At 38.3% G+C, this 26,479-nt stretch overlaps 1 protein-coding gene across 2 annotated transcripts; it reads right to left on the bottom strand.

The window, feature by feature from the left end:
* Window positions 1-1,979: 1,979 nt before the first annotated feature.
* Window positions 1,980-21,123, bottom strand: LOC117344957 (N(G),N(G)-dimethylarginine dimethylaminohydrolase 1-like). 2 transcript variants are annotated; one of them, XM_033907850.1, is made up of 6 exons: window positions 20,801-21,123; window positions 20,124-20,223; window positions 5,149-5,348; window positions 4,857-4,988; window positions 3,705-3,857; window positions 1,980-2,605 (listed from the first exon to the last, which is right to left on the bottom strand). In XM_033907850.1, the coding sequence occupies exons 1-5, from the start codon at window positions 21,077-21,079 to the stop codon at window positions 3,714-3,716; spliced, it is 855 nt and encodes a 284-aa protein (XP_033763741.1). In that variant the 5' UTR covers window positions 21,080-21,123; the 3' UTR covers window positions 1,980-2,605; window positions 3,705-3,713. The 2 variants fall into 2 exon arrangements, with proteins under 2 accessions (XP_033763741.1, XP_033763731.1); XM_033907840.1 differs by lacking the exon at window positions 3,705-3,857 and having other exon boundaries at window positions 20,801-21,116.
* Between the last annotated feature and the right edge of the window lie 5,356 nt (window positions 21,124-26,479).

The raw sequence follows: 26,479 nt of genomic DNA, 5'->3' as shown, positions 1-26,479 counted from the left end.
GTAACCTTCAGTAAGGCTGTGGCTCTGACACCACTACAGCAAATATTAACTTACCACAACCAAAATGTATACCTATAGCTCTTGTAAAATTAAAATATACTTTCACTAAAATTACCTTTCTATATGACGGTTGTTAAAAAAGACAATTAGTAATAAGAGTGTAATAAATAAAACTCTCAACCCCAGGACAAGTACACTCTCGTTAAACACTCCTTAGTATTACAGTTAAATTAATACATTGACACTGACTAACACTAGAAATGCTTATTTTTATAATGTGTGTGTGAATAGTGATACTGACTTTTATGTGTTAATGGATAGTGGATTCATTTTATATACCTAAAGCGTTCAGTTGATTCAGACATTACTTTGTGTAACTTTATCAGTTGATTCAGACATTGCTATGAGTAACTTTATCAGTTGATTCAGACACTGCTATGAGTAACTTTATCAGTTGATTCAGACATTACTATGAGTAACTTTATCAGTTGATTCAGACATTACTTTGAGTAACTTTATCAGTTGATTCAGACACTGCTATGAGTAACTTTATCAGTTGATTCAGACACTGCTATGAGTAACTTTATCAGTTGATTCAGACATTACTTTGAGTAACTTTATCAGTTGATTCAGACATTACTATGAGTAACTTTATCAGTTGATTCAGACATTACTATGAGTAACTTTATCAGTTGATTCAGACACTGCTATGAGTAACTTTATCAGTTGATTCAGACACTGCTATGAGTAACTTTATCAGTTGATTCAGACATTACTTTGAGTAACTTTATCAGTTGATTCAGACATTACTTTGAGTAACTTTATCAGTTGATTCAGACACTGCTATGAGTAACTTTATCAGTTGATTCAGACATTACTTTGAGTAACTTTATCAGTTGATTCAGACATTACTATGAGTAACTTTATCAGTTGATTCAGACATTACTTTGAGTAACTTTATCAGTTGATTCAGACATTACTATGAGTAACTTTATCAGTTGATTCAGACACTGCTATGAGTAACTTTATCAGTTGATTCAGACACTGCTATGAGTAACTTTATCAGTTGATTCAGACACTGCTATGAGTAACTTTATCAGTTGATTCAGACATTACTATGAGTAACTTTATCAGTTGATTCAGACATTACTTTGAGTAACTTTATCAGTTGATTCAGACACTGCTATGAGTAACTTTATCAGTTGATTCAGACACTGCTATGAGTAACTTTATCAGTTGATTCAGACATTACTATGAGTAACTTTATCAGTTGATTCAGACACTGCTATGAGTAACTTTATCAGTTGATTCAGACATTGCTATGAGTAACTTTATCAGTTGATTCAGACACTGCTATGAGTAACTTTATCAGTTGATTCAGACATTACTATGAGTAACTTTATCAGTTGATTCAGACACTGCTATGAGTAACTTTATCAGTTGATTCAGACACTGCTATGAGTAACTTTATCAGTTGATTCAGACACTGCTATGAGTAACTTTATCAGTTGATTCAGACATTACTTTGAGTAACTTTATCAGTTGATTCAGACATTACTATGAGTAACTTTATCAGTTGATTCAGACATTACTATGAGTAACTTTATCAGTTGATCAGACATTACTTTGAGTAACTTTATCAGTTGATTCAGACATTACTATGAGTAACTTTATCAGTTGATTCAGACATTACTTTGAGTAACTTTATCAGTTGATTCAGACATTACTATGAGTAACTTTATCAGTTGATTCAGACATTACTATGAGTAACGTGGAATCCTATGACGGTGATGTTACCGGTAGTTACATGATGAGTTGGGGCACTTCCTGAGAATGTTTTGTTCTGAGGGCTAAAAAGTATATTCCATTGCATATTTTTGGAATAAACTGACTTCGGTTATTTCCAGATGTGTTTATGCCACTTTTATAAATGAAATATGTAGAAGTACCTCTCATATATGTCAAATAAAATAATAAGATATTTGAGCAAAATAAATGGAAATTTGACTGGAGCTTCAGATATAAAATACAAGCCAATGCCACTAAAAAACAGCAGCTCTATATATACCATGGTACCTCGGCAGTGTGGATAAATCTATATTATATACGCCATGGTACCTGGGCGGTGTAGATAAATCTATATTATATACGCCATGATACCTGGGCGGTGTAGATAAATCTATATTATATACGCCATGGTACCTGGGCAGTTTAGGTAAAACTATATACTATACTACTATATATGGCACCTTATATTTTGCTTACAATGCCCAATTCATGATCTCACTATGAATTCAATTTTTATATCTATAGCATTGATGTTTACAAAATATCAGTTACAGACTGCACATCATAAAGGAAATGCTAGACCTATATCTATACCAGGTTCCAGCCAAGTTTGGAATGTATTTCAATGATAAATGAGTTAGAAGTTGGACACTTCGGTGTAGGCGGTCAGGTCCTGAGGGCCGATGTTAGAGACAATCTCTTTATGGAGTCTGTGTTTACTGATGAACATGACCATACTGGACAGTGTGCCTCGAGCCTTGGCCATTTCACTGATATCCTGTCTGTGTTTAACGTATGTAATCTTCTCATCCAGAACCTACAACATTAAACCACATATTTATACATTGTAGCTATCGGTTTCCTTTTCATATCAGATATATGAAAACAAATCTTCAGCATTCTCCATTTAAGTCTGCCCCTGATGACGATGTGTTCTACTCATTGACGGAACTCAATAGTATACGTAAGTCATATATAAATACAATGGAGACTGACACACTGCCGAATGAATCTTATATTTTCGGTATCATCGATAAAGAGACAACCATGTTAAGTATGGTAACCTTATGTCCAGAATATCATGTGGTCACTTCATAGATGTTCCATTATTATCATTAACATTTTGGCCCCAGTGTTTTTATCTCTAGTTTTATCACTGATGACCTGAAATATTGAAATGTGGAGGCACATAATGAGCATTGATAAATAATCATGATGCTTTGTTACACACAGGCATTCCAGTGAATGAAAACAAACATGCATTTTGTGATAATCTTCTTCTGATCCGACAAGATTGTTATACATACATTCCTAAGCATTTTCCCATAAATGATTTGAATTGTGAAGTAATCTAATTTTCCTATTTCTGTAGTTTTTCTGACACAGGGATATATTCAACTTCTCACCAAGGTTGAATGGTCTTGTATGTCCTATGTACAATATTTATATAAGATGGGAATCATCGCTACAGTATCTGATACCCGATCTCCGACTGTCTAACCAAAGAAACAAAAAATGTCTAAGGAACATTCCCTACACAACATGTATATATCATGCATGTAACTTGTTCAACAGCCATGTCAATGAAGTGTACATGTATGGTTTCTGTAGAAATCAGCAGCTAACAGTTGTCCTGGTTAATGTGTATGGGTCACACAAATTGGTATACAGAGTAAAAATGCTGCATTCAAAACTAAAATTTAAAAAACGTGAAAATCAAGATAACATTCCCATTGCATTCAAAAGTGAAAACAGACAAAAACTGAAGAAAAGGGAAACAGATTAGTAAAACAAAAACAGAACAAAAAACAGAAATAGCTTTTCTTTCAACAGGTACTAGTATAAAATGTCAAATGGAGTGACAAGGCTTCCTGCAGAATTAACGACAAGGCCAGCATGCGGAGAAGATAGAGTACCTGGCCCCGTCACGGTAGAGTGGACACCACACTCTTGTGGTGCTTCATTTTTAACACCAACAGTACACTGTTGATTACACTGCCACCAGCTTTGCTCATTTCCTTGAAGCTGATTTCATGGTGTGGGACCTGGTCAAGCTTATCTTGTATCTCCTGGGGAGGTGACACGGGGAAAGAAAATGTACACATGTTCAATAAATTGGTAGGACTTTGGGAGTTACTGCCCTTGATGATAAATCTGATAAGGAAGAGAGAGTTATTGCCCTTGTTGTAACTGGTGAGATCTTCTCTAAATCAAATAATCTGGTCATACTCCTTTCTTTCCTACACTAATCAGAGACTAATGATGGGATTAAGTAGAAAAAAGACCTGATTTTCCCTTTCATTGATCAGTTCAGTAAGTATCACTAGGGTTTTAAGGTTCATACAATCCTAGCAGGTAATAATTTAATGTCCCATTTCCATACGTAGTGTACCATGAACCAAAGCCCTGCTATACTTATAAAAAGCAGTTAGAAACAAATTAAAAGTGAGAAATTTTAGACTACACACAGGCCCTAGTGCTGATGTAGGTGTGTGATGTGCTTCAATAGCTTGGCAGTGTGATAGTGCAGTACGACACATACGGTATGTACTCCTAGCCAAACACAAGTACCTGTACACAGATGGTATATAGAAACAGTGTTGTATAGTTATAATGTTTGTCTGTTTTTACATCAAGGAATATCAACGAGTTCTATATAATGGTGAAAAGAAGTACAATCCCAACATCATTTTGTTGATCAAAATCTTAATATTGCATTTAAACTGAACTGGAGTTTTAGACATGTGAATATCTTTACAAGCGAATAAATGTTTACCTAAATCAATATTTATATTATACAATGTATTGATATTGATATGGATATAGAGGCTACAAGCCTGCGTCCATTATTTATGCTAATAAAGAGTAATGTAGACATTCTGTGGGTGAAGTAGGCCTACAATGTTTCTCAACCATTACCAGTTATCTTAAAAAGTTTAAAATCAAAAGCAATTATTGAAATTCTGCAATCATGATCTGACCAGAATTGAATGCCATGGTGATTATGTGACATTATCAAATATCAGTAGGACACGTCTATCGTAGCAGTCTGTTGTATAAATACTCACACTGTAACACTTCTCCCCAATCTCATTACGTGTACGATGTATAAGGCGACCGTTGACATACAACATGTTGGCCGCACGGTCGTTGTCCAACTTCAGAATCTTATAGCTGTACTGGGCTGTAGTACGGATTTGCTGTAATCAAAGACATTGCATCTGTGAATACCAGACTAACAGCAGATAAAATTCTAGAATATTTAGGATCAGTTAACTTCTATCATACAGTTCAAAGATAATCTATATATATCTTACTCATGTTTTTACCCTGGATAGCAAATTAACACGGAGGACTTACGTTGAGCACATTGAGGGCTTGGGGACTGTTTCCACATGCGATGATGTCTCTTCCTGCCATACACACCAAGGACTTGAGGCGAACATCCCCCCTCATCTTAATGGGCGTAACATTATACTCGGGAAAAACATTGGCAACTGCATTAGCTCCTCTCTCATTACTCCTCTCATCACTGCCAACACCTACAAAGATCTCCTTACCTGTGGAAATATAACAGGATTACCTCCCTTGGATTACAACTGTATAACAATATAACGATTGTCAATATATAACTGTCGGTAAATACATAACTGTTACTTTGTCCACCATACTAAATAACATATATTAATGTGGCTATGCCTCCAATCAATATGTAGGAGTTCTCAGTATTTTGTCCCAAACAAGGCCTTATAACAATCTCTAGCTACAATCACCTCCTATCTACCCAAGGCCAATATTGTAACATCATGATAATGACACTTGGCCTCATTGTCATGATTTGGGCTGATTTAAAGCTTACTGAAATGGAGGACCATCAAAGTTCAAATTAACAACATCTTTCATCTTCATTCAAGGTCACAGCAAACACCTGATAAAAGGTGAAATTGTAAATGACTTCTGAAGAATAATATGCCTCTTGTATGGTACAGTTTGAATAGGCATTTAGTACATGAAACTTTTTCAATAAAAACAACTACCTAGTGGTAATTCTAACTGATTATTTATGATTGGTCCTATTTTTGAAAGTCAGAACATGTTGAATGTAGAGTGAAAAGTGAGAATTTTCAACAAACACCATTGAAAGCTCTACTTTGAAAAATATCTGACTTTGATTAACAGACACATTTGGGGTTATGGCTTGTGGTCATTGCAGCACAACTGTGGTAGTTTATACATTGTGTGTGATATATTGTAAATGTAACTTTAGGCCCTGACTGTGTATGTGGTCAGTAACTATTGCTGTACATCACACTATAAAATCCCCCAATTCTCTCATCATTTTGCATCCAGATCATGCCTTTATCAATAATCAGCATGTCACCTGTAAAAGTGCCAGACCATTGCCAGGGCAGATGTTAAGTAAGTTTAGCAGATCACAATAAAACCCCACTTACTCGAACATGTTATTACAGTAAAACCCCACTTACTCGAACAGATCTGCATCACTTGAAAACCCTATTGGAGTCATACTTTTCATTTGTCCCAACTGCCTTCTTGTATATTAAACTTGAACCTCTATTCATTGAAGATCCCACATTCCTCAATCTCTTATGTATTCCACTCGTATTTATAAAATCACTACTATTTGAGCGGGGTAAACTATAGAGCATAACTTAATGTTAACATTATATGTTAACTTTGTTAATGTTAATCTTGTTGTAAACATATGATCAGTACCTTACGATCTAGAAACTAGCCTCCGATAACTGGAATACCTTGCATTAATCAAACTATACTGTACTAATAATTTAAAAGCAAACTTGTTCTGACCTACCTTATTGATTAGAGTAGCACTTTTGCTGGTCATGTTCGATAATATTATTTTGTTGTTAAAGAGATATCAATTTACCAAACATTCAGAAATTATTTATCATGCAACCAGAGAATATCAATATACAAGTCTCAGACTACAAAACTTTTGCAAAAAAGTACACAAATGAAACATGTACTGTTTTGGGGCCTACATATAGGATTCTGCTTCACGATATCAAAGTCACTTATCTAATAAGTCTGTGGCAATCTTAATTATGATTATGGGTGCCTCAGTAGCCGTGACCATTATTATTATGGGTGCCTCGGTATCCGTGACCACTAATGTGCTAACAGTTGTCAGTGCAGTCATGCGTGCGCTTCAGACCACTCTGCCCTAGAACGTGGGTTCAAGCCGTGCTGGCGGTGGGGATGATGTCTGTTGGGTTCGTTGTTTCCCCACCGATAGCACGTTTGTTCTCTCCCTTGGGTTTTCCTCCAACATTCAAAACAATATTTGTTCCCTCAGCAGTGTCATATTCTACAGAGCTTATGTTGCTTGTTTACCATGTAAACGACAATAAATAAAGGTTATTTTCATTTCAGTTCAATTCACAGAATAAAACGTTAATTGATTAATGACACAGAGGTAAAGGTGCTATCACCATTTGAGCCATTTATTTATATACAAATGTATACAAGGTCGTTGTTGTAGTTATTTATTTATATACAAATGTTTACAAGGTTGTCGTTGTAGTTATTTATTTATATATAAATGTATACAAGGTAGTTGTTGTGGTCATTTATTTATATACAAATGTATACAAGGTCGTTGTAGTTATTTATTTATATATAAATGTATACAAAGTAGTTGTTGTGGTCATTTATTTATATACAAATGTATACAAGGTCGTTGTAGTTATTTATTTATATATAAATGTATACAAGGTCGTTGTAGTTATTTATTTATATAATATAAATGTATACAAGGTCGTTGTAGTTATTTATTTATATATAAATGTTTACAAGGTCGTTGTAGTTATTTATTTATATATAAATGTATACAAAGTAGTTGTTGTGGTCATTTATTTATATACAAATGTTTACAAGGTCGTTGTAGTTATTTATTTATATATAAATGTATACAAAGTAGTTGTTGTGGTCATTTATTTATATACAAATGTATACAAGGTCGTTGTTGTAGTTATTTATTTATATATAAATGTATACAAAGTAGTTGTTGTGGTCATTTATTTATATACAAATGTTTACAAGGTCGTTGTAGTTATTTATTTATATATAAATGTATACAAAGTAGTTGTTGTGGTCATTTATTTATATACAAATGTTTACAAGGTCGTTGTTGTAGTTATTTATTTATATACAAATGTATACAAGGTCGTTGTTGTAGTTATTTATTTATATACAAATGTATACAAGGTCGTTGTAGTTATTTATTTATATATAAATGTATACAAGGTCGTTGTTGTAGCCATTTATTTATATACAAATGTTTACAAGGTCGTTGTAGTTATTTATTTATATACAAATGTATACAAGGTCGTTGTTGTAGTTATTTATTTATATACAAATGTTTACAAGGTCGTTGTAGTTATTTATTTATATATAAATGTATACAAGGTCGTTGTTGTAGTTATTTATTTATATATAAATGTTTACAAGGTCGTTGTAGTTATTTATTTATATAATATAACAGAGTGGTACAATGTTGTCATGGATACACCACCAGTACTGGTCACCACTAGGAAAAATCCTGTATTACAGAGTGGTACAATGTTGTCATGGATACACCACCAGTACTGGTCACCACTAGGAAAAATCCTGTATTACAGAGTGGTATAATGTTGTCATGGATACACCATCAGTAGTCATGGATACACCACCAGTACTGGTCACCACTAGGAAAAATCCTGTATTACAGAGTGGTACAATGTTGTCATGGATACACCACCAGTACTGGTCACCACCAGGAAAATCCTGTATTACAGAGTGGTACTGTACAATGTTGTCATGGATACACCACCAGTACTGGTCACCACCAGGAAAAATCCTGTATTACAGAGTGGTACAATGTTGTCATGGATACACCACCAGTACTGGTCACCACCAGGAAAGGTAAATACTTAACAGATAAAATAATTACATTAAAATTCCCTCCAGACATCATCAATACATAATGCTTTTAATAACAAGATTGATTTGATGCGTCATGATATATTTTGGTAGAGGACAATTAAATAAATAACAAAATAATTTAAACAGTTGCTGAGGCATGAATAATGAAAACAATGGTGCGTGTCCTAGGCTTGTACTGTGACAGTAATCCCACTATGGAAGGGTGGACGTCAGTACCACAACACACTGATCACACTGATGAACGGCTCACATCATTATCAGATTTCCCTAAGGCAGGCCTCCACAGGTCGTTCTCAAACAGATAAAACAATGGTCACTTTTGTTAACATATACTCTCATTACTGGGGAAACTCGTTGGACAGTGATCTATAGCTAGTTCTTTAATATCACAATAACACTCTCATTATCAAGGTCAAACAAAACTACAAAGTGATTCATTCAAATTGGAAAGTTGATAAGTCAACATCTATATAGAAGGCACAGAGGTGTTACCCACAGCAACAAATTACTGATGATCAGCCACTGGTCTCGTCAACAAACATCATCAACAAAATGGTTTGTGGTCAGCAGTGTGTACCTGATAATCATTGTGAGTCAACAAATGAATTACAGGTAAACACCTGTATCATTACAACAACTGGACAGGGACAGTTTTACTTCAGTCTGACCGCGGACCGGATCAGTCCAGGGTAACATGGAGAAGATACTGTACATGACACTCGTACTACTGTCAATCTTAACTCTGACTCTGTCTCAGTCAGGAGCCATTCTCAAATCTCTACAAAATGAATTATTTAACCAGCGTGAATATAAGAAATTGATTCCTCCACGAGTTGACCTCCAAGTTCTGATTATGGTGCATGTATCTTTCCACTTGAAGGGAATCAACTTTCTGGACGAGGTAGAGGAGAAGCTAACCACAACTGGTTTCCTTGAACTGGTCTGGACTGACCAATACCTAACATGGAATCCAGATAACTACAGTGACATCGACTATTTCTACCTGCCCCAGAATCAGGTTTGGAAACCAGATCTCACTCTACAGAACGGATTCACAAAGCTACAGGAGCTCGGTGATGATGTCATCTTAGTCAAAATCCGTCATGACGGAGCTATCTTCTGGATGCCATATGAAGTATTTGAGACTACATGTTACATAGACATTTTGAAATTCCCATTTGACAGTCAGTCTTGTAAGCTGATATTTGGGGCATGGACTACATCCTCTGTGGACATGACCTTTGACCTTGGTTTAGATGAAGTGGAATTGGAAACTTTCCAACCGAATGGACTGTGGGACTTGGTCTCCTCTGAGGTTAGACGGACCAGCAACCAAAATGGCGTTAATCAGATTGAGGTGTCACTGAACTTGAGAAGGAAACCTCAATATTATTGGATTACGATCATCTGTCCAGTCCTCTTCCTCTCTGTCCTTGCCATCTTCTCCTTCATCATTCCAGTGGACAGCGGTGAAAAGATCAGCTTCAGCATGACTGTCTACCTGGCGTTCGCCGTGTTTCTTACCATTGTGAGTAGCTCTCTCCCTGTCAGCTCCCAGACAACATGTTACCTGAGTACCTACTTACTGGCTTTACTGTCTCTAGGAACACTTATTGTCATGGTAACAGTGATCCAGGTTCGTCTACACAATCGCCTTCAATCTGAGGCTGTGCCATTGAGTGTTCAGCGCTTCATACGATTCTTTAAGAGAATGCAGACTTGTTTTGTTGTAAAATTTCGGACTGCCAAGATAGATGTGCGATCTGATAGTTTGACAGATCCATCCCAACACTCACCCTGCCACCCACCATACTCAGACTGCCACTCAAGCCACCTATCGCACTCAGACTGCCACTCACACCACCCACCACACTCAGACTGCCACTCACTACACCAAGTAAACTCCAGTAATGTATCTAGACCCTTACAAGATGTACATGCAGAAGACAAACCTCCAGAAAATCTTTCCTCCAGCATGGATTCTGGACGAAACAAATTCAACTCAAAATCTACTAGTAATAGCTGTATGAAAACAGAACAAGGTTTTACTACAATCTCCTGTGAAAAGGAAAGTCAAGTGATGACATGGGCAGATTTCGTATCAGCATTAGATGTGTTCTTCTTCTGCCTGTTCTTCATCCTGACAACTATAGCAGCCTGCTTGACCATGTTTCTTATTACAACATAAACACAAGGACAAGCTCAGGATTGAAGACTTCATACATATCATCTTCGTCATTTTAAAAGACAATACTAAGAGGAATATATGAACAATCTGGTGTTGTGACAGTCGAGAGTCTTATAAACAATCTGGTGTTGTGACAGTCGAGAGTCTTATAAACAATCTGGTGTTGTGACAGTCGAGAGTCTTATAAACAATCTGGTGTTGTGACAGTCAAGAGTCTTATAAACAATCTGGTGTTGTGACAGTCAGGCATCTTATAAACAATCTGGTGTTGTGACAGTCAGGCATCTTATAAACAATCTGGTGTTGTGACAGTCAGGCATCTTATAAACAATCTGGTGTTGTGACAGTCGAGAGTCTTATAAACAATCTGGTGTTGTGACAGTCCAGAGTCTTATAAACAATCTGGTGTTGTGACAGTCGAGAGTCTTATAAACAATCTGGTGTTGTGACAGTCGAGAGTCTTATAAACAATCTGGTGTTGTGACAGTCGAGAGTCTTATAAACAATCTGGTGTTGTGACAGTCGAGAGTCTTATAAACAATCTGGTGTTGTGACAGTCGAGAGTCTTATAAACAATCTGGTGTTGTGACAGTCGAGAGTCTTATAAACAATCTGGTGTTGTGACAGTCAGGAGTCTTATAAACAATCTGGTGTTGTGACAGTCGAGAGTCTTATAAACAATCTGGTGTTGTGACAGTCGAGAGTCTCCTATAAACAATCTGGTGTTGTGACAGTCGAGAGTCTTATAAACAATCTGGTGTTGTGACAGTCAGGAGTCTTATAAACAATCTGGTGTTGTGACAGTCAGGCATCTTATAAACAATCTGGTGTTGTGACAGTCGAGAGTCTTATAAACAATCTGGTGTTGTGACAGTCGAGAGTCTTATAAACAATCTGGTGTTGTGACAGTCGAGAGTCTTATAAACAATCTGGTGTTGTGACAGTCGAGAGTCTTATAAACAATCTGGTGTTGTGACAGTCGAGAGTCTTATAAACAATCTGGTGTTGTGACAGTCGAGAGTCTTATAAACAATCTGGTGTTGTGACAGTCGAGAGTCTCCTATAAACAATCTGGTGTTGTGACAGTCAGGAGTCTTATAAACAATCTGGTGTTGTGACAGTCGAGAGTCTTATAAACAATCTGGTGTTGTGACAGTCAAGTCTTATAAACAATCTGGTGTTGTGACAGTCGAGAGTCTTATAAACAATCTGGTGTTGTGACAGTCAGGCATCTTATAAACAATCTGGTGTTGTGACAGTCGAGAGTCTTATAAACAATCTGTTGTTGTGACAGTCAGGAGTCTTATAAACAATCTGGTGTTGTGACAGTCGAGAGTGTTATAAACAATCTGGTGTTGTGACAGTCGAGAGTCTTATAAACAATCTGGTGTTGTGACAGTCGAGAGTCATATAAACAATCTGGTGTTGTGACAGTCGAGAGTATTATAAACAATCTGGTGTTGTGACAGTCGAGAGTCTTATAAACAATCTGGTGTTGTGACAGTTAGGAGTCTTATAAATAATCTGGTGTTGTGACAGTCGAGAGTCTTATAAACAATCTGGTGTTGTGACAGTCAGGAGTCTTATAAACAATCTGGTGTTGTGACAGTCGAGAGTCTTATAAACAATCTGGTGTTGTGACAGTCGAGAGTATTATAAACAATCTGGTGTTGTGACAGTCGAGAGTCTTCCTATAAACAATCTGGTGTTGTGACAGTCAGGAGTCTTCTTATAAACAATCTGGTGTTGTGACAGTCGAGAGTATTATAAACAATCTGGTGTTGTGACAGTCGAGAGTCTTCCTATATCTGGTGTTGTGACAGTCGAGAGTCTTATAAACAATCTGGTGTTGTGACAGTCGAGAGTATTATAAACAATCTGGTGTTGTGACAGTCGAGAGTATTATAAACAATCTGGTGTTGTGACAGTCGAGAGTATTATAAACAATCTGGTGTTGTGACAGTCGAGAGTCTTATAAACAATCTGGTGTTGTGACAGTCAGGAGTCTTATAAACAATCTGGTGTTGTGACAGTCGAGAGTCTTATAAACAATCTGGTGTTGTGACAGTCGAGAGTCTTATAAACAATCTGGTGTTGTGACAGTCAGGCATCTTATAAACAATCTGGTGTTGTGACAGTCGAGAGTCTTATAAACAATCTGGTGTTGTGACAGTCGAGAGTATTATAAACAATCTGGTGTTGTGACAGTCGAGAGTCTTATAAACAATCTGGTGTTGTGACAGTCAGGAGTCTTATAAACAATCTGGTGTTGTGACAGTCGAGAGTCTTATAAACAATCTGGTGTTGTGACAGTCAGGCATCTTATAAACAATCTGGTGTTGTGACAGTCGAGAGTCATATAAACAATCTGGTGTTGTGACAGTCAGGAGACTTATAAACAATCTGGTGTTGTGACAGTCGAGAGTCTTATAAACAATCTGGTGTTGTGACAGTCAGGAGTCATATAAACAATCTGGTGTTGTGACAGTCGAGAGTCTTATAAACAATCTGGTGTTGTGACAGTCGAGAGTCTTATAAACAATCTGGTGTTGTGACAGTCGAGAGTCTTATAAACAATCTGGTGTTGTGACAGTCGAGAGTCTTATAAACAATCTGGTGTTGTGACAGTCGAGAGTCTTATAAACAATCTGGTGTTGTGACAGTCGAGGGGTCTTATAAACAATCTGGTGTTGTGACAGTCGAGAGTCTTATAAACAATCTGGTGTTGTGACAGTCGAGAGTCTTATAAACAATCTGGTGTTGTGACAGTCGAGAGTCTTATAAACAATCTGGTGTTGTGACAGTCGAGAGTCTCCTATAAACAATCTGGTGTTGTGACAGTCGAGAGTCTTATAAACAATCTGGTGTTGTGACAGTCGAGAGTCTTATAAACAATCTGGTGTTGTGACAGTCGAGAGTCTTATAAACAATCTGGTGTTGTGACAGTCGAGAGTATTATAAACAATCTGGTGTTGTGACAGTCAGGAGTCTTATAAACAATCTGGTGTTGTGACAGTCGAGAGTCTTATAAACAATCTGGTGTTGTGACAGTCGAGAGTCATATAAACAATCTAGTGTTGTGACAGTCAGGAGTCTTATAAACAATCTGGTGTTGTGACAGTCAGGAGTCTTATAAATAATCTGGTGTTGTGACAGTCGAGAGTCTTATAAACAATCTGGTGTTGTGACAGTCAGGAGTCTTATAAACAATCTGGTGTTGTGACAGTCGAGAGTCTTATAAACAATCTGGTGTTGTGACAGTCAGGAGTCTTATAAACAATCTGGTGTTGTGACAGTCAGGAGTCTTATAAACAATCTGGTGTTGTGACAGTCAGGAGTCTTATAAACAATCTGGTGTTGTGACAGTCGAGGCATCTTATAAACAATCTGGTATTGTGACAGTCGAGAGTCTTATAAACAATCTGGTGTTGTGACAGTCGAGAGTCATATAAACAATCTGGTGTTGTGACAGTCGAGAGTCTTATAAACAATCTGGTATTGTGACAGTCGAGAGTCTTATAAACAATCTGGTGTTGTGACAGTCGAGAGTCTTATAAACAATCTGGTGTTGTGACAGTCGAGAGTCTTATAAACAATCTGGTGTTGTGACAGTCAGGAGTCTTCTTATAAACAATCTGGTGTTGTGACAGTCAGGCATCTTATAAACAATCTGGTGTTGTGACAGTCAGGCATCTTATAAACAATCTGGTGTTGTGACAGTCGAGAGTCTTATAAACAATCTGGTGTTGTGACAGTCGAGAGTCTTATAAACAATCTGGTGTTGTGACAGTCGAGAGTCTTATAAACAATCTGGTGTTGTGACAGTCAGGCATCTTATAAACAATCTGGTGTTGTGACAGTCGAGAGTCTTATAAACAATCTGGTGTTGTGACAGTCGAGAGTCTTATAAACAATCTGGTGTTGTGACAGTCGAGAGTCTTATAAACAATCTGGTGTTGTGACAGTCGAGAGTCTTATAAACAATCTGGTGTTGTGACAGTCGAGAGTCTTATAAACAATCTGGTGTTGTGACAGTCGAGAGTCTTATAAACAATCTGGTGTTGTGACAGTCGAGAGTCATATAAACAATCTGGTGTTGTGACAGTCAGGAGTCTTATAAACAATCTGGTGTTGTGACAGTCGAGAGTCTTATAAACAATCTGGTGTTGTGACAGTCAGGAGTCTTATAAACAATCTGGTGTTGTGACAGTCAGGAGTCTTATAAACAATCTGGTGTTGTGACAGTCGAGAGTCTTATAAACAATCTGGTGTTGTGACAGTCGAGAGTCTTATAAACAATCTGGTGTTGTGACAGTCGAGAGTCTTATAAACAATCTGGTGTTGTGACAGTCGAGAGTCTTATAAACAATCTGGTGTTGTGACAGTCAGGAGTCTTATAAACAATCTGGTGTTGTGACAGTCGAGAGTCTTATAAACAATCTGGTGTTGTGACAGTCGAGAGTCTTATAAACAATCTGGTGTTGTGACAGTCGAGAGTCTTATAAACAATCTGGTGTTGTGACAGTAGAGAGTCTTATAAACAATCTGGTGTTGTGACAGTCGAGAGTCTTATAAACAATCTGGTGTTGTGACAGTCGAGAGTCTTATAAACAATCTGGTGTTGTGACAGTCGAGAGTCTTATAAACAATCTGGTGTTGTGACAGTCAGGAGTCTTATAAACAATCTGGTGTTGTGACAGTCGAGTCTTATAAACAATCTGGTGTTGTGACAGTCAGGAGTCTTATAAACAATCTGGTGTTGTGACAGTCGAGTCTTATAAACAATCTGGTGTTGTGACAGTCAGGAGTCTTATAAACAATCTGGTGTTGTGACAGTCAGGAGTCTTATAAACAATCTGGTGTTGTGACAGTCGAGAGTCTTATAAACAATCTGGTGTTGTGACAGTCAGGAGTCTTATAAACAATCTGGTGTTGTGACAGTCAGGCATCTTATAAACAATCTGGTATTGTGACAGTCGAGAGTCTTATAAACAATCTGGTGTTGTGACAGTCAGGCATCTTATAAACAATCTGGTGTTGTGACAGTCAGGCATCTTATAAACAATCTGGTGTTGTGACAGTCGAGAGTCTTATAAACAATCTGGTGTTGTGACAGTCGAGAGTCTTATAAACAATCTGGTGTTGTGACAGTCGAGAGTCTTATAAACAATCTGGTGTTGTGACAGTCAGCAGTCTTATAAACAATCTGGTGTTGTGACAGTCGAGAGTATTATAAACAATCTGGTGTTGTGACAGTCGAGAGTCATATAAACAATCTGGTGTTGTGACAGTCGAGAGTCATATAAACAATCTGGTGTTGTGACAGTCGAGAGTCTTATAAACAATCTGGTGTTGTGACAGTCGAGAGTATTATAAACAATCTGGTGTTGTGACAGTCGAGAGTCATATAAACAATCTGGTGTTGTGACAGTCGAGAGTCATATAAACAATCTGGTGTTGTGACAGTCGAGAGTCTTATAAACAATCTGGTGATGTGACAGTCGAGAGTCTAATAAACAATCTGGTGTTGTGACAGTCAGGAGTCTTCTAAACAATCTGGTGTTGTGACAGTCAGGAGTCTTCCTATAAACAATCTGGTGTTGTGACAGTCGAGAGTCTTATAAACAATCTGGTGTTGTGACAGTCGAGAGTCTTATAAACAATCTGGTGTTGTGACAGTCGAGAGTCTTATAAACAATCTGGTGTTGTGACGGTTGAGAGTCTTATAAACAATCTGGTGTTGTGACAGTCGAGAGTCTTATAAACAATCTGGTGTTGTGACGGTCGAGAGTCTTGTAAACAATCTGGTGTTGTGACAGTCAGGAGTCTTCCTATAAACAATCTGGTATTGTGACAGTCGATCGCGAGAGTCTTATAAACAATCTGTTGCATAACTATTTTGTTTCTTACAGGCATTTAATACATAATAAACAGGTTTTAATGGTAAAGTTCACAATTTTTTCTCAGTGACACATTTTAAATCTGTTTTAACAGGAACATCATGCTCATTAGAAGAAAAAAATTCACCAAAATCTTAGGAATGAGAGATCGAGAGTACAACTTCTGCTACATGTACAGTATTACCATCCATATGTAATAACACTGTATTACCAAGAAATAACACCAGAGTTTTATATACAAACTGTACAGTAATTTTCAAATTACAAAAACTTCCCTTTGCAGATTCAGGATTTGATAAGATCATACAACTGCAGGTTCTGCATATTTAATATGACCTTTAGAAAATCTAGTCAGGTCTGGGATCCAGCGTTGGTTTGTAGAGCCAGGTCTGGGATCCAGCATTGGTTTGTAGAGCTAATTCATAGCAAACAAACAAACAGGGATGCTTGGTATGTAACAAGTTATATATTGAATGGAGATAGATACGCACCTGGGAACTGGACCCTAGTTAGGGGGAGGGGGATACATGTCTCTATCAGAACTGGACCTTAGTTAGGGGGAGGGGGATACATGTCTCTATCAGAGCTGGACCTTAGTTAGGGGGAGGGGGATACATGTCTCTATCAGAGCTGGACCTTAGTTAGGGGGAGGGGGATACATATCTCTATCAGAGCTGGACCTTAGTTAGGGGGAGGGGGATACATGTCTCTGTCAGAGCTGGACCTTAGTTAGGGGGAGGGGGATACATGTCTCTATCAGAGCTGGACCTTAGTTATATTAGGGGGAGGGGGATACATATCTATCAGAACTGGACCTTAGTTATATTAGGGGAGGGGGATACATATCTCTATCAGAGCTGGACCTTAGTTATATTAGGGGGAGGGGGATACATATCTATCAGAACTGGACCTTAGTTATATTAGGGGAGGGGGCTACATATCTCTATCAGAGCTGGACCTTCGTTATAATAGGGGGGGGGGGGGGGGTACATGTGTCTTATCAGAGCTGGACCTTAGTTAGGGGGAGGGGGATACATATCTCTATCAGAGCTGGATCTTAGTTATAATGGGGGGGGGGGGGGGGGGGGGGGCGGGGATTACATGTGTCTTATCAGAGCTGGACCTTAGTTAGGGGGAGGGGGATACATGTCTCTATCAGAGTTGGACCTTAGTTATATTAGGGGGGGGGGGGGGGGATACATGTCTCTATCAGAACTGGACCTTAGTTATATTAGGGGGAGGGGGATACATGTCTCTATCAGAGCTGGACCTTAGTTATATTAGGGGGAGGGGGATACATGTCTCTATCAGAGCTGGACCTTAGTTATATTAGGGGGAGGGGGATACATGTCTCTATCAGAGCTGGACCTTAGTTATATCAGGGGGAGGGGGATACATGTCTCTATCAGAGCTGGACCTTAGTTATATTAGGGGGAGGGGGATACATGTCTCTATCAGAGCTGGACCTTAGTTAGGGGAGGGGGATACATGTCTCTATCAGACATACATAGGGTTTTTTAGTAGATAGAGAATGAAACACTCATACTCCTTCAAGGAATAGACCTGCATAAAACAGGTGTTTGTAGAATCAGTTGAACAGCTGTTACACTATTGTACAAATAAACTTTACTTTATCCTTTATACCCAAGAGGGTAAGAAATATAGGCCATAATTGAGCACAACAGCATGTGAATCACAATTCAAGCTTGGTGTTTGTCATCAATTTTAAATCTTGAATACAAATTTTTATTTTCTCATTTTTGCAAATATCCGTGAATATTTCAGACATCGTCCTGTATCAAAATGTCATGGCTGCTGCGTCATGTTTTAGATACGAAGTTTCACTGATTTGGATAATCTTGTGTAAATGTTATTTTATCCGTACATGATGTGAGTGACAAGTCACTGTTAAATGATTTAAACTGGCAGGATCAATAATTCACTTTTTTTTGTTTAAGGACATACATGTATATTCATGCATAGGGTTAGAATTGACACATTTTTTACACATATTTATCCACTATTAAAATATATGTTTCATATCCCAACTTCTTTCTATATTAATGCAGTTGATTAAAATATATATTGAACTAACATTGTTGAGTTATAATTATGTTCATCAAGTAATGGTGGTACTATGACACTTCTCTTTAATGTCGCTGATTTGTTAAATATGTCACTGGTGTTTAGAAATCATGGATTTGAGACGAAACACAAATACAGTTAAGATATAACCACTGCAAAATATAACCACTAAACAGTGTGCTTTTTGGATTAGGATTCTGCTCCATTACCTGACTAACCTGAAGGTTTCTGATGTTTACCTTATGGCAATCAGTATTCAATTGGAAATTCTTGGATTATTACCCAACATTAACCAAGATGGAATCCATTAAATAGTTGCATTATCAATGTAGCCTTAAAAGAGACATCTATGTACTATCTTGATAAGGCTATAAATGGGTAACATGTCTTGTAGCTGAGCAGAAGCAAAATTAAAGTATTTACTAAATTCAAAACATAAGATATAGTTCACATCTCATATGGGAAAAATAGCATTCATAGAATACATGTATGTCTTATTTTTGTCTATACACTTGCGGTGTTGAGTTTCAAAGCTTTCCTTTTTCATTCTTTTTTCAAAATATATTTTCAACTGCTTTAGTTCTAATATTCTTAGACCAAATATAGACTTATTTATGTGTATTCCTGTTTAACCTTTATGCGTTCTGCCATTTTCAAAAACTTAGGCCTGCAGTCTCAGTGCTGGTTTGAAAGTACAAAACGAAAGCTAGCTCTACCTGTTCAAGTGACATTGTTTGGATACTTCCAGTGATAAAGTATGATGTTTTCCTGTGGAATTGTTTGTTTGTTTTTATTTAATGTCCTATTAACAGCCAGGGTCATTTAAGGACAAGCCAGGTTTTGGCAACTGCACCACGTAGGTTTCTAACTCGCAACCCACAGGTGGAGGGCCATAGTGATAAAGTGTCGGGACACCTTAACCACTCTGCCACCGTGGTCCTGTGGAATATTTCTGTCATCTACTAGTCTTTTTTTATTATAAAGTTCTCTGATTAATCGAGCTTTGAAAATCACAATGGAGCACTTGGGTTTTTATTCATAAGCAAACTTTTTTTTTTATTATATTTTGATAATCAGAACACCACAAGCAGCTAGTAACGTCCAATGTACCTACAAACAATAAACATGTCCATAAGCAGCTAGTAACGTCCAATGTACCTACAAACAATAAACATGTCCACTGTGCATGTACTCACCAGTGAAGAAAACATCCCCTCCATTCACATATGCATCGGGATCCTTGATCTCGTAAACATGGAGGTTCAGTTCCTGTAAAAGCTTCCGGATCCCTGCAACCTATGTATGGACAAAATTATATGGCTAAAAGTCATTCACCTCCATTTTATATGGGGCCCCTTTTTACTTTTTATTATCATTAAGTGAAATCCATAAATAACGTAATTAACGAATAAATTATGGATATTTAGAATTATTCATGGATCCATACATTGATTTATGGATATCAATAAAAAGGTGACTTTTTCAACCTTGACTTGCTATACTGTAGATATTTCTTATTCACATGTTATTATTAAATGTTAGACATTTAAGTGATATGCCTATCAGTTAGACTTTATGCGACATCCCTTACTAAAACTTTTAAGTGATATGAGCATGGCCAAATGGGCATAAAAAGTAAAACGGCACCCCATACCATTACTTATGAAAACAAAGGCTATTTTACCTAGATTAATATCAAACTCAATCTGTGAATAACACAGTAAGTTTGTGTCTATATTCCGACTTGTTTACATTTAGGCCTGATCGAGCCAGTACAATGCGATGGTTTGTATGTGTGGAGTCTAGATCCGTGAACATTTCGGAGGAATAAAACTCAATTAAAACCTACAGGTACAAACAAACTAAAAAATACCTCTCCATGTCTGGTCTTAGAGAAGGGTCTGAGGATGAGAGCCACTCCTCCAATAGCCAAAGCACAATCTTCAAGGAATGAACATTCGGGGTACGCTTCGTCCGACGCCAACTCAATCACGCGCACATCGCATTTTTTAAGCGTTTTGATGAATTCTGCATGCTCATCGCGTGCCTTTTCAATATCGATAGGGTCCGCATCTGCTTGCTGCAGCTGGATGTCCTGAAAACTGTCTGGAATACGACAGACGATAGCATAGTTGTAGTGGAAAGCCGCCATGATGAACAGGAAATGAAGCTTCGGCGAGTGGTGTGACGTCACGTACTTTGACAAGAGCGACACCTTTGAAGTATGCCGCCAGGTGTGATTTGTTAGCTTGGGGCGGACGTGGCATTCCAAGGAAATGATTCATAAGATAAACATATATTTTGGTTGAAACTATTGATTGAAAATTAAACAATAAATTAATTAGGTACTGCAGCTTTACGTATATAAACGTCCCTGGGTTATCTGTACCTGGTTGTTGGGTCATAACAGCAAATAAGTGTATGTAAAATGAAGAGATTTGTGTTCACTACTAGACCTATATCCGATCACTATGGCAATAATTAAGATAAAACGTACGTACCAAAATCGTAGTTCATTGTTAATACTGGTTTATAATGATAAATGTTCAAAATTATTGGAGAACATTGACTTAATTGTTCTATCTAGAATCTAGTCCGGATTTATTCTGGCCCTTACACCAGACATGGCCGACAATTGTGCACGGATTTTGCACTTGTTCAAAATACATAATAACTATAGATGAAATGTCGATCAAATGCGAGTGGAATTATTATCTTTAGGAACTCGAGAAGTGTGGGATTTTGTCAACAAGCTATTAGAAGTACAAAGAAAAATGCACCGGTGGCAAATCATTCTACTACCCGAGTACGTAAAACTTTGTGAATAAACCACAATAGATGGACTAACACACACAAAAGGAAAATGTGACAACAATGCCTGAGAAATGAAACTCACGAAAATCACGAACAATACAGGATAGAGAGAAATCGAGCAACAACCGCACAAAGGAAAGACGTTAACGTTGGGGAGTATGGAAGGACGTTAACGTTGGGGAGTATGGAAGGACGTTAACGTTGGGGAGTATGGAAGGACGTTAACGTTGGGGAGTATGGAAGGACGTTAACGTTGGGGAGTATGGAAGGACGTTAACGTTGGGGAGTATGGAAGGACGTTAACGTTGGGGAGTATGGAAGGACGTTAACGTTGGGGAGTATGGGAGGACGTTAACGTTGGGGAGTATGGGAGGACGTTAACGTTGGGGAGTATGGGAGGACGTTAACGTTGGGGAGTATGGGAGGACGTTAACGTTGGGGAGTATGGGAGGACGTTAACGTTGGGGAGTATGGAAGGACGTTAACGTTGGGGAGTATGGGAGGACGTTAACGTTGGGGAGTATGGAAGGACGTTAACGTTGGGGAGTATGGAAGGACGTTAACGTTGGGGAGTATGGAAGGACGTTAACTTTGGGGAGTATGGAAGGACGTTAACGTTGGGGAGTATGGAAGGACGTTAACGTTGGGGAGTATGGAAGGACGTTAACGTTGGGGAGTATGGAAGGACGTTAACGTTGGGGAGTATGGAAGGACGTTAACGTTGGGGAGTATGGAAGGACGTTAACGTTGGGGAGTATGGAAGGATGGGGAGTATGGAAGGACGTTAACGTTGGGGAGTATGGAAGGACGTTAACGTTGGGGAGTATGGAAGGACGTTAACGTTGGGGAGTATGGAAGGACGTTAACTTTGGGGAGTATGGAAGGACGTTAACTTTGGGGAGTATGGAAAGACGTTAACGTTGGGGAGTATGGAAGGACGTTAACGTTGGGGAGTATGGAAGGACGTTAACGTTGGGGAGTATGGGAGGACGTTAACGTTGGGGAGTATGGAAGGACGTTAACGTTGGGGAGTATGGAAGGACGTTAACGTTGGGGAGTATGGAAGGACGTTACGTTGGGAGTATGGAAGGACGTTAACGTTGGGGAGTATGGAAGGACGTTAACGTTGGGGAGTATGGAAGGACGTTAACGTTGGGGAGTATGGAAGGACGTTAACGTTGGGGAGTATGGAAGGACGTTAACGTTGGGGAGTATGGAAGGACGTTAACGTTGGGGAGTATGGAAGGACGTTAACGGTGGGGAGTATGGAGGGACGTTAACGTTGGGGAGTATGGAAGGACGTTAACGTTGGGGAGTATGGAAGGACGTTAACGTTGGGGAGTATGGAAGGACGTTAACTTTGGGGAGTATGGAAGGACGTTAACTTTGGGGAGTATGGAAAGACGTTAACGTTGGGGAGTATGGAAGGACGTTAACGTTGGGGAGTATGGAAGGACGTTAACGTTGGGGAGTATGGGAGGACGTTAACGTTGGGGAGTATGGAAGGACGTTAACGTTGGGGAGTATGGAAGGACGTTAACGTTGGGGAGTATGGAAGGACGTTAACGTTGGGGAGTATGGAAGGACGTTAACGTTGGGGAGTATGGAAGGACGTTAACGTTGGGGAGTATGGAAGGACGTTAACGTTGGGGAGTATGGAAGGACGTTAACGTTGGGGAGTATGGAAGGACGTTAACGTTGGGGAGTATGGAAGGACGTTAACGTTGGGGAGTATGGAAGGACGTTAACGTTGGGGAGTATGGAAGGACGTTAACGTTGGGGAGTATGGAAGGACGTTAACGTTGGGGAGTATGAGGAAACAGTCACAAAATCTCAATATCAATCCAGAGACATTTTTGGAAATATGTCGGATCAAAAACAAAAGTAAAGCAAACCAAGTCTAGAAGCTGATGGAGGCAAGTAGTGTTTTACTGAGGAAAACACAGTGGAGATACCGGAACTAATGTACATGTATAAACATCTAATAATAACCCAAGATTGTCAATAGATTGGATAATTTAAGCTAGACGAAGCAAAATCACCGGGGCCGGACCAACTACGCCCAAAAATTCTCAAGGAGATGAAAAGTGTAATCAGTAAACCCTTATTGTCTTCAATAAATCTATACAGGAAGGGTTCCTACCCGATTCTGGGATAGGCATAATATATTACTCCTATTTATAAAAACGGAAACAAAGGACCACATTTTAGAACATCTTAGTAGTAACAACTTTATAAGCAACACACAGTTTGGATTCATAAAAGGAAAATCTACCGCACTTCAACTATAAGAAATTCTGGAGGACATCAGTAAAGAATTAGACAAAGGTAAAGCATTTGATACCACCTGTTTGGATTTCCAGAAGGCTTTTGACAGTGTGCCTCATACCAGATTTTAAATATTATAAGGTGAAAAACGTTTGCATTAGAGGATATCTGTTAAATTGGATACGTTCATTCTTGAAGGACAAAAAAGCATTGAGTTCTAAATGGATCAATCTCAAACTAGGTCAAGGTCAAGAGCGGTGTCCCTCAGGAAAGTGTCCCTGGACCGACCTTTTAGGAGTAGTATCAACACCTATTGAACTTTTTGCGGACGACAGCAAGATCTATGAAAAAAACAATACAACTAATGAGTCGTGTAACATCCTGAGCGACCTGAATAAACTGTCAGGATGGTCTACAAATGGCAAGTGAAATTTAATGCAGAAAATGCAAAGCACTACATTTAGGATCAGATAATTTATGCATAAAATACATAGTGAGGGAAGGAAACATGGATAAAGAACTAGAAAATGTCAACCAAGAAAAAAAACATGGGCGTCTTATTAGAAAAGTCGCTTAAGTTTACTATATAAAAACAAGAGATCCCAGAGGGATCTTGGCGCCCACCATTGAATGATCTTTATAGGTTCCATGTCAGATTGATCTTTTCTCTACTTTTCCCTTCCTCTAAGTCTTACTAATCTGTGTAAATTCAGAAACAGCCCTGGCTGTCTGTCGGCCATGTTGTTTTCCGACTGGTCCCAATATGCAAAACTATATATAGCTAGGCACTGAGGGGAACCTACATATGAAATTTGAGAAAGATCCTTTCAGTACTTTCTGAGAAATAGCGATAACAAACTTCAATTGTCAAAATCCAAGATGGCTGCCTGTCAGCCATGTTGTTTCCCGATTGGTCTCAAAATGCAATATGCATAACTAGGCATCAAGGGGAGCCTACATATGAAATTTGAGAAAGATCCCTGCAGTACTTTCTGAGAAATAGCGATAACAAACTTCAATTGTCAATATCCAAGATGGCTGCCTGTTGGCCATATTGTTTTCCGATTGGTCTCAAAATGCAATATGCATAACTAGGCACCAAGGAGAACCTACATATGAAATTTGAGAAAGATCCTTTCAGTACTATCTCCGTAATAGCGATAACAAACTTCAATTGTCACAAGAGATCCCAGAGGGATCTTGGCGCCCACCATTGAATGATCTTTATAGGTTCCATGTCAGATTGATCTTTTCTCTACTTTTCCCTTCCTCTAAGTCTTACTAATCTGTGTAAATTCAGAAACAGCCCTCTAGTACTTTGCAAACAATTTAAGATTTAGCGATAATGGCTGTCTGTTGTTTTCGGATTGGTCCGAAAATGCAACACCAGGGACCAAGGGGAGCCTACATATGAAATTCGAGAAAGATCCCTTCAGTACCTTCTGTAAAATAGCGATAACAAACTTCAATTGTCAAAATACAATATGGCTGCCTGTCGGGCAGGTTGTTTTCTGACTGGTCTCAAAATCCAATATGCATAACTAGGCACAGAGGGCAACCTACAAATGAAATTTCAGAAAGATCCCTTCAGCAATTTCTGATAAATAGCGACAACAAACTTGAATTGTCAAAATCCAAGATGGCTGCCTGTCGGCCATGTTGTTTTCCTATTGGTCCCAAGATGCAATATGCAGAACTACAGACCAAGGGCAACTTACAAAAACGTTTGAGAAAGATCCCTTCAGTACTTTCTCAGAAATAGCGATAACAAACTTCAATTGTCAAAATCCAAGATGGCTGCCAGTCGGCCATGTTGTTTTCCGATTGGTCTCAAAATGTAATATGCATAACTAGGCACCAAGGGGAACCTATATATGAAATTTGAGAAAGATCCCTTCAGTACTTTCTGAGAAATAGCGATAACAAACTTCAATTGTCAAAATCCAGATGGCTGCCTGTCGGCCATGTTGTTTTCCGATAGGTCTCAAAATGCAATATGCATAACTAGGCACCAAGGGGAACCTACATATGAAATTTGAGAAAGATCCCTTAGTACTTTCTCAGAAATAGCGATAACAAACTTCAATTATCAAAATCCAAGATGGCTGCCTGTCGGCCATGTTGTTTTCCGATTGGTCTCAAAATGCAATATGCATAACTAGGCACCAAGGGGAGCCTACATATGAAATTTGAGAAAGATCCCTTCAGTACTTTCTCAGAAATAGCGATAACAAACTTCAATTATCAAAATCCAAGATGGCTGCCTGTCGGCCATGTTGTTTTCCGATTGGTCTCAAAATGCAATATGCATAACTAGGCACCAAGGGGAGCCTACATATGAAATTTGAGAAAGATCCCTTCAGTACTTTCTCAGAAATAGCGATAACAAACTTCAATTATCAAAATCCAAGATGGCTGCCTGTCGGCCATGTTGTTTTCTGATTGGTCTCAAAATGCAATATGCATAACT

The sequence above is a fragment of the Pecten maximus genome, chromosome 2, assembly GCF_902652985.1.
Source record: "Pecten maximus chromosome 2, xPecMax1.1, whole genome shotgun sequence".
In the NCBI taxonomy this organism is placed as follows: Eukaryota; Metazoa; Mollusca; class Bivalvia; order Pectinida; family Pectinidae; genus Pecten; species Pecten maximus.
This window is presented reverse-complemented; position numbering and strand designations above follow the sequence as displayed.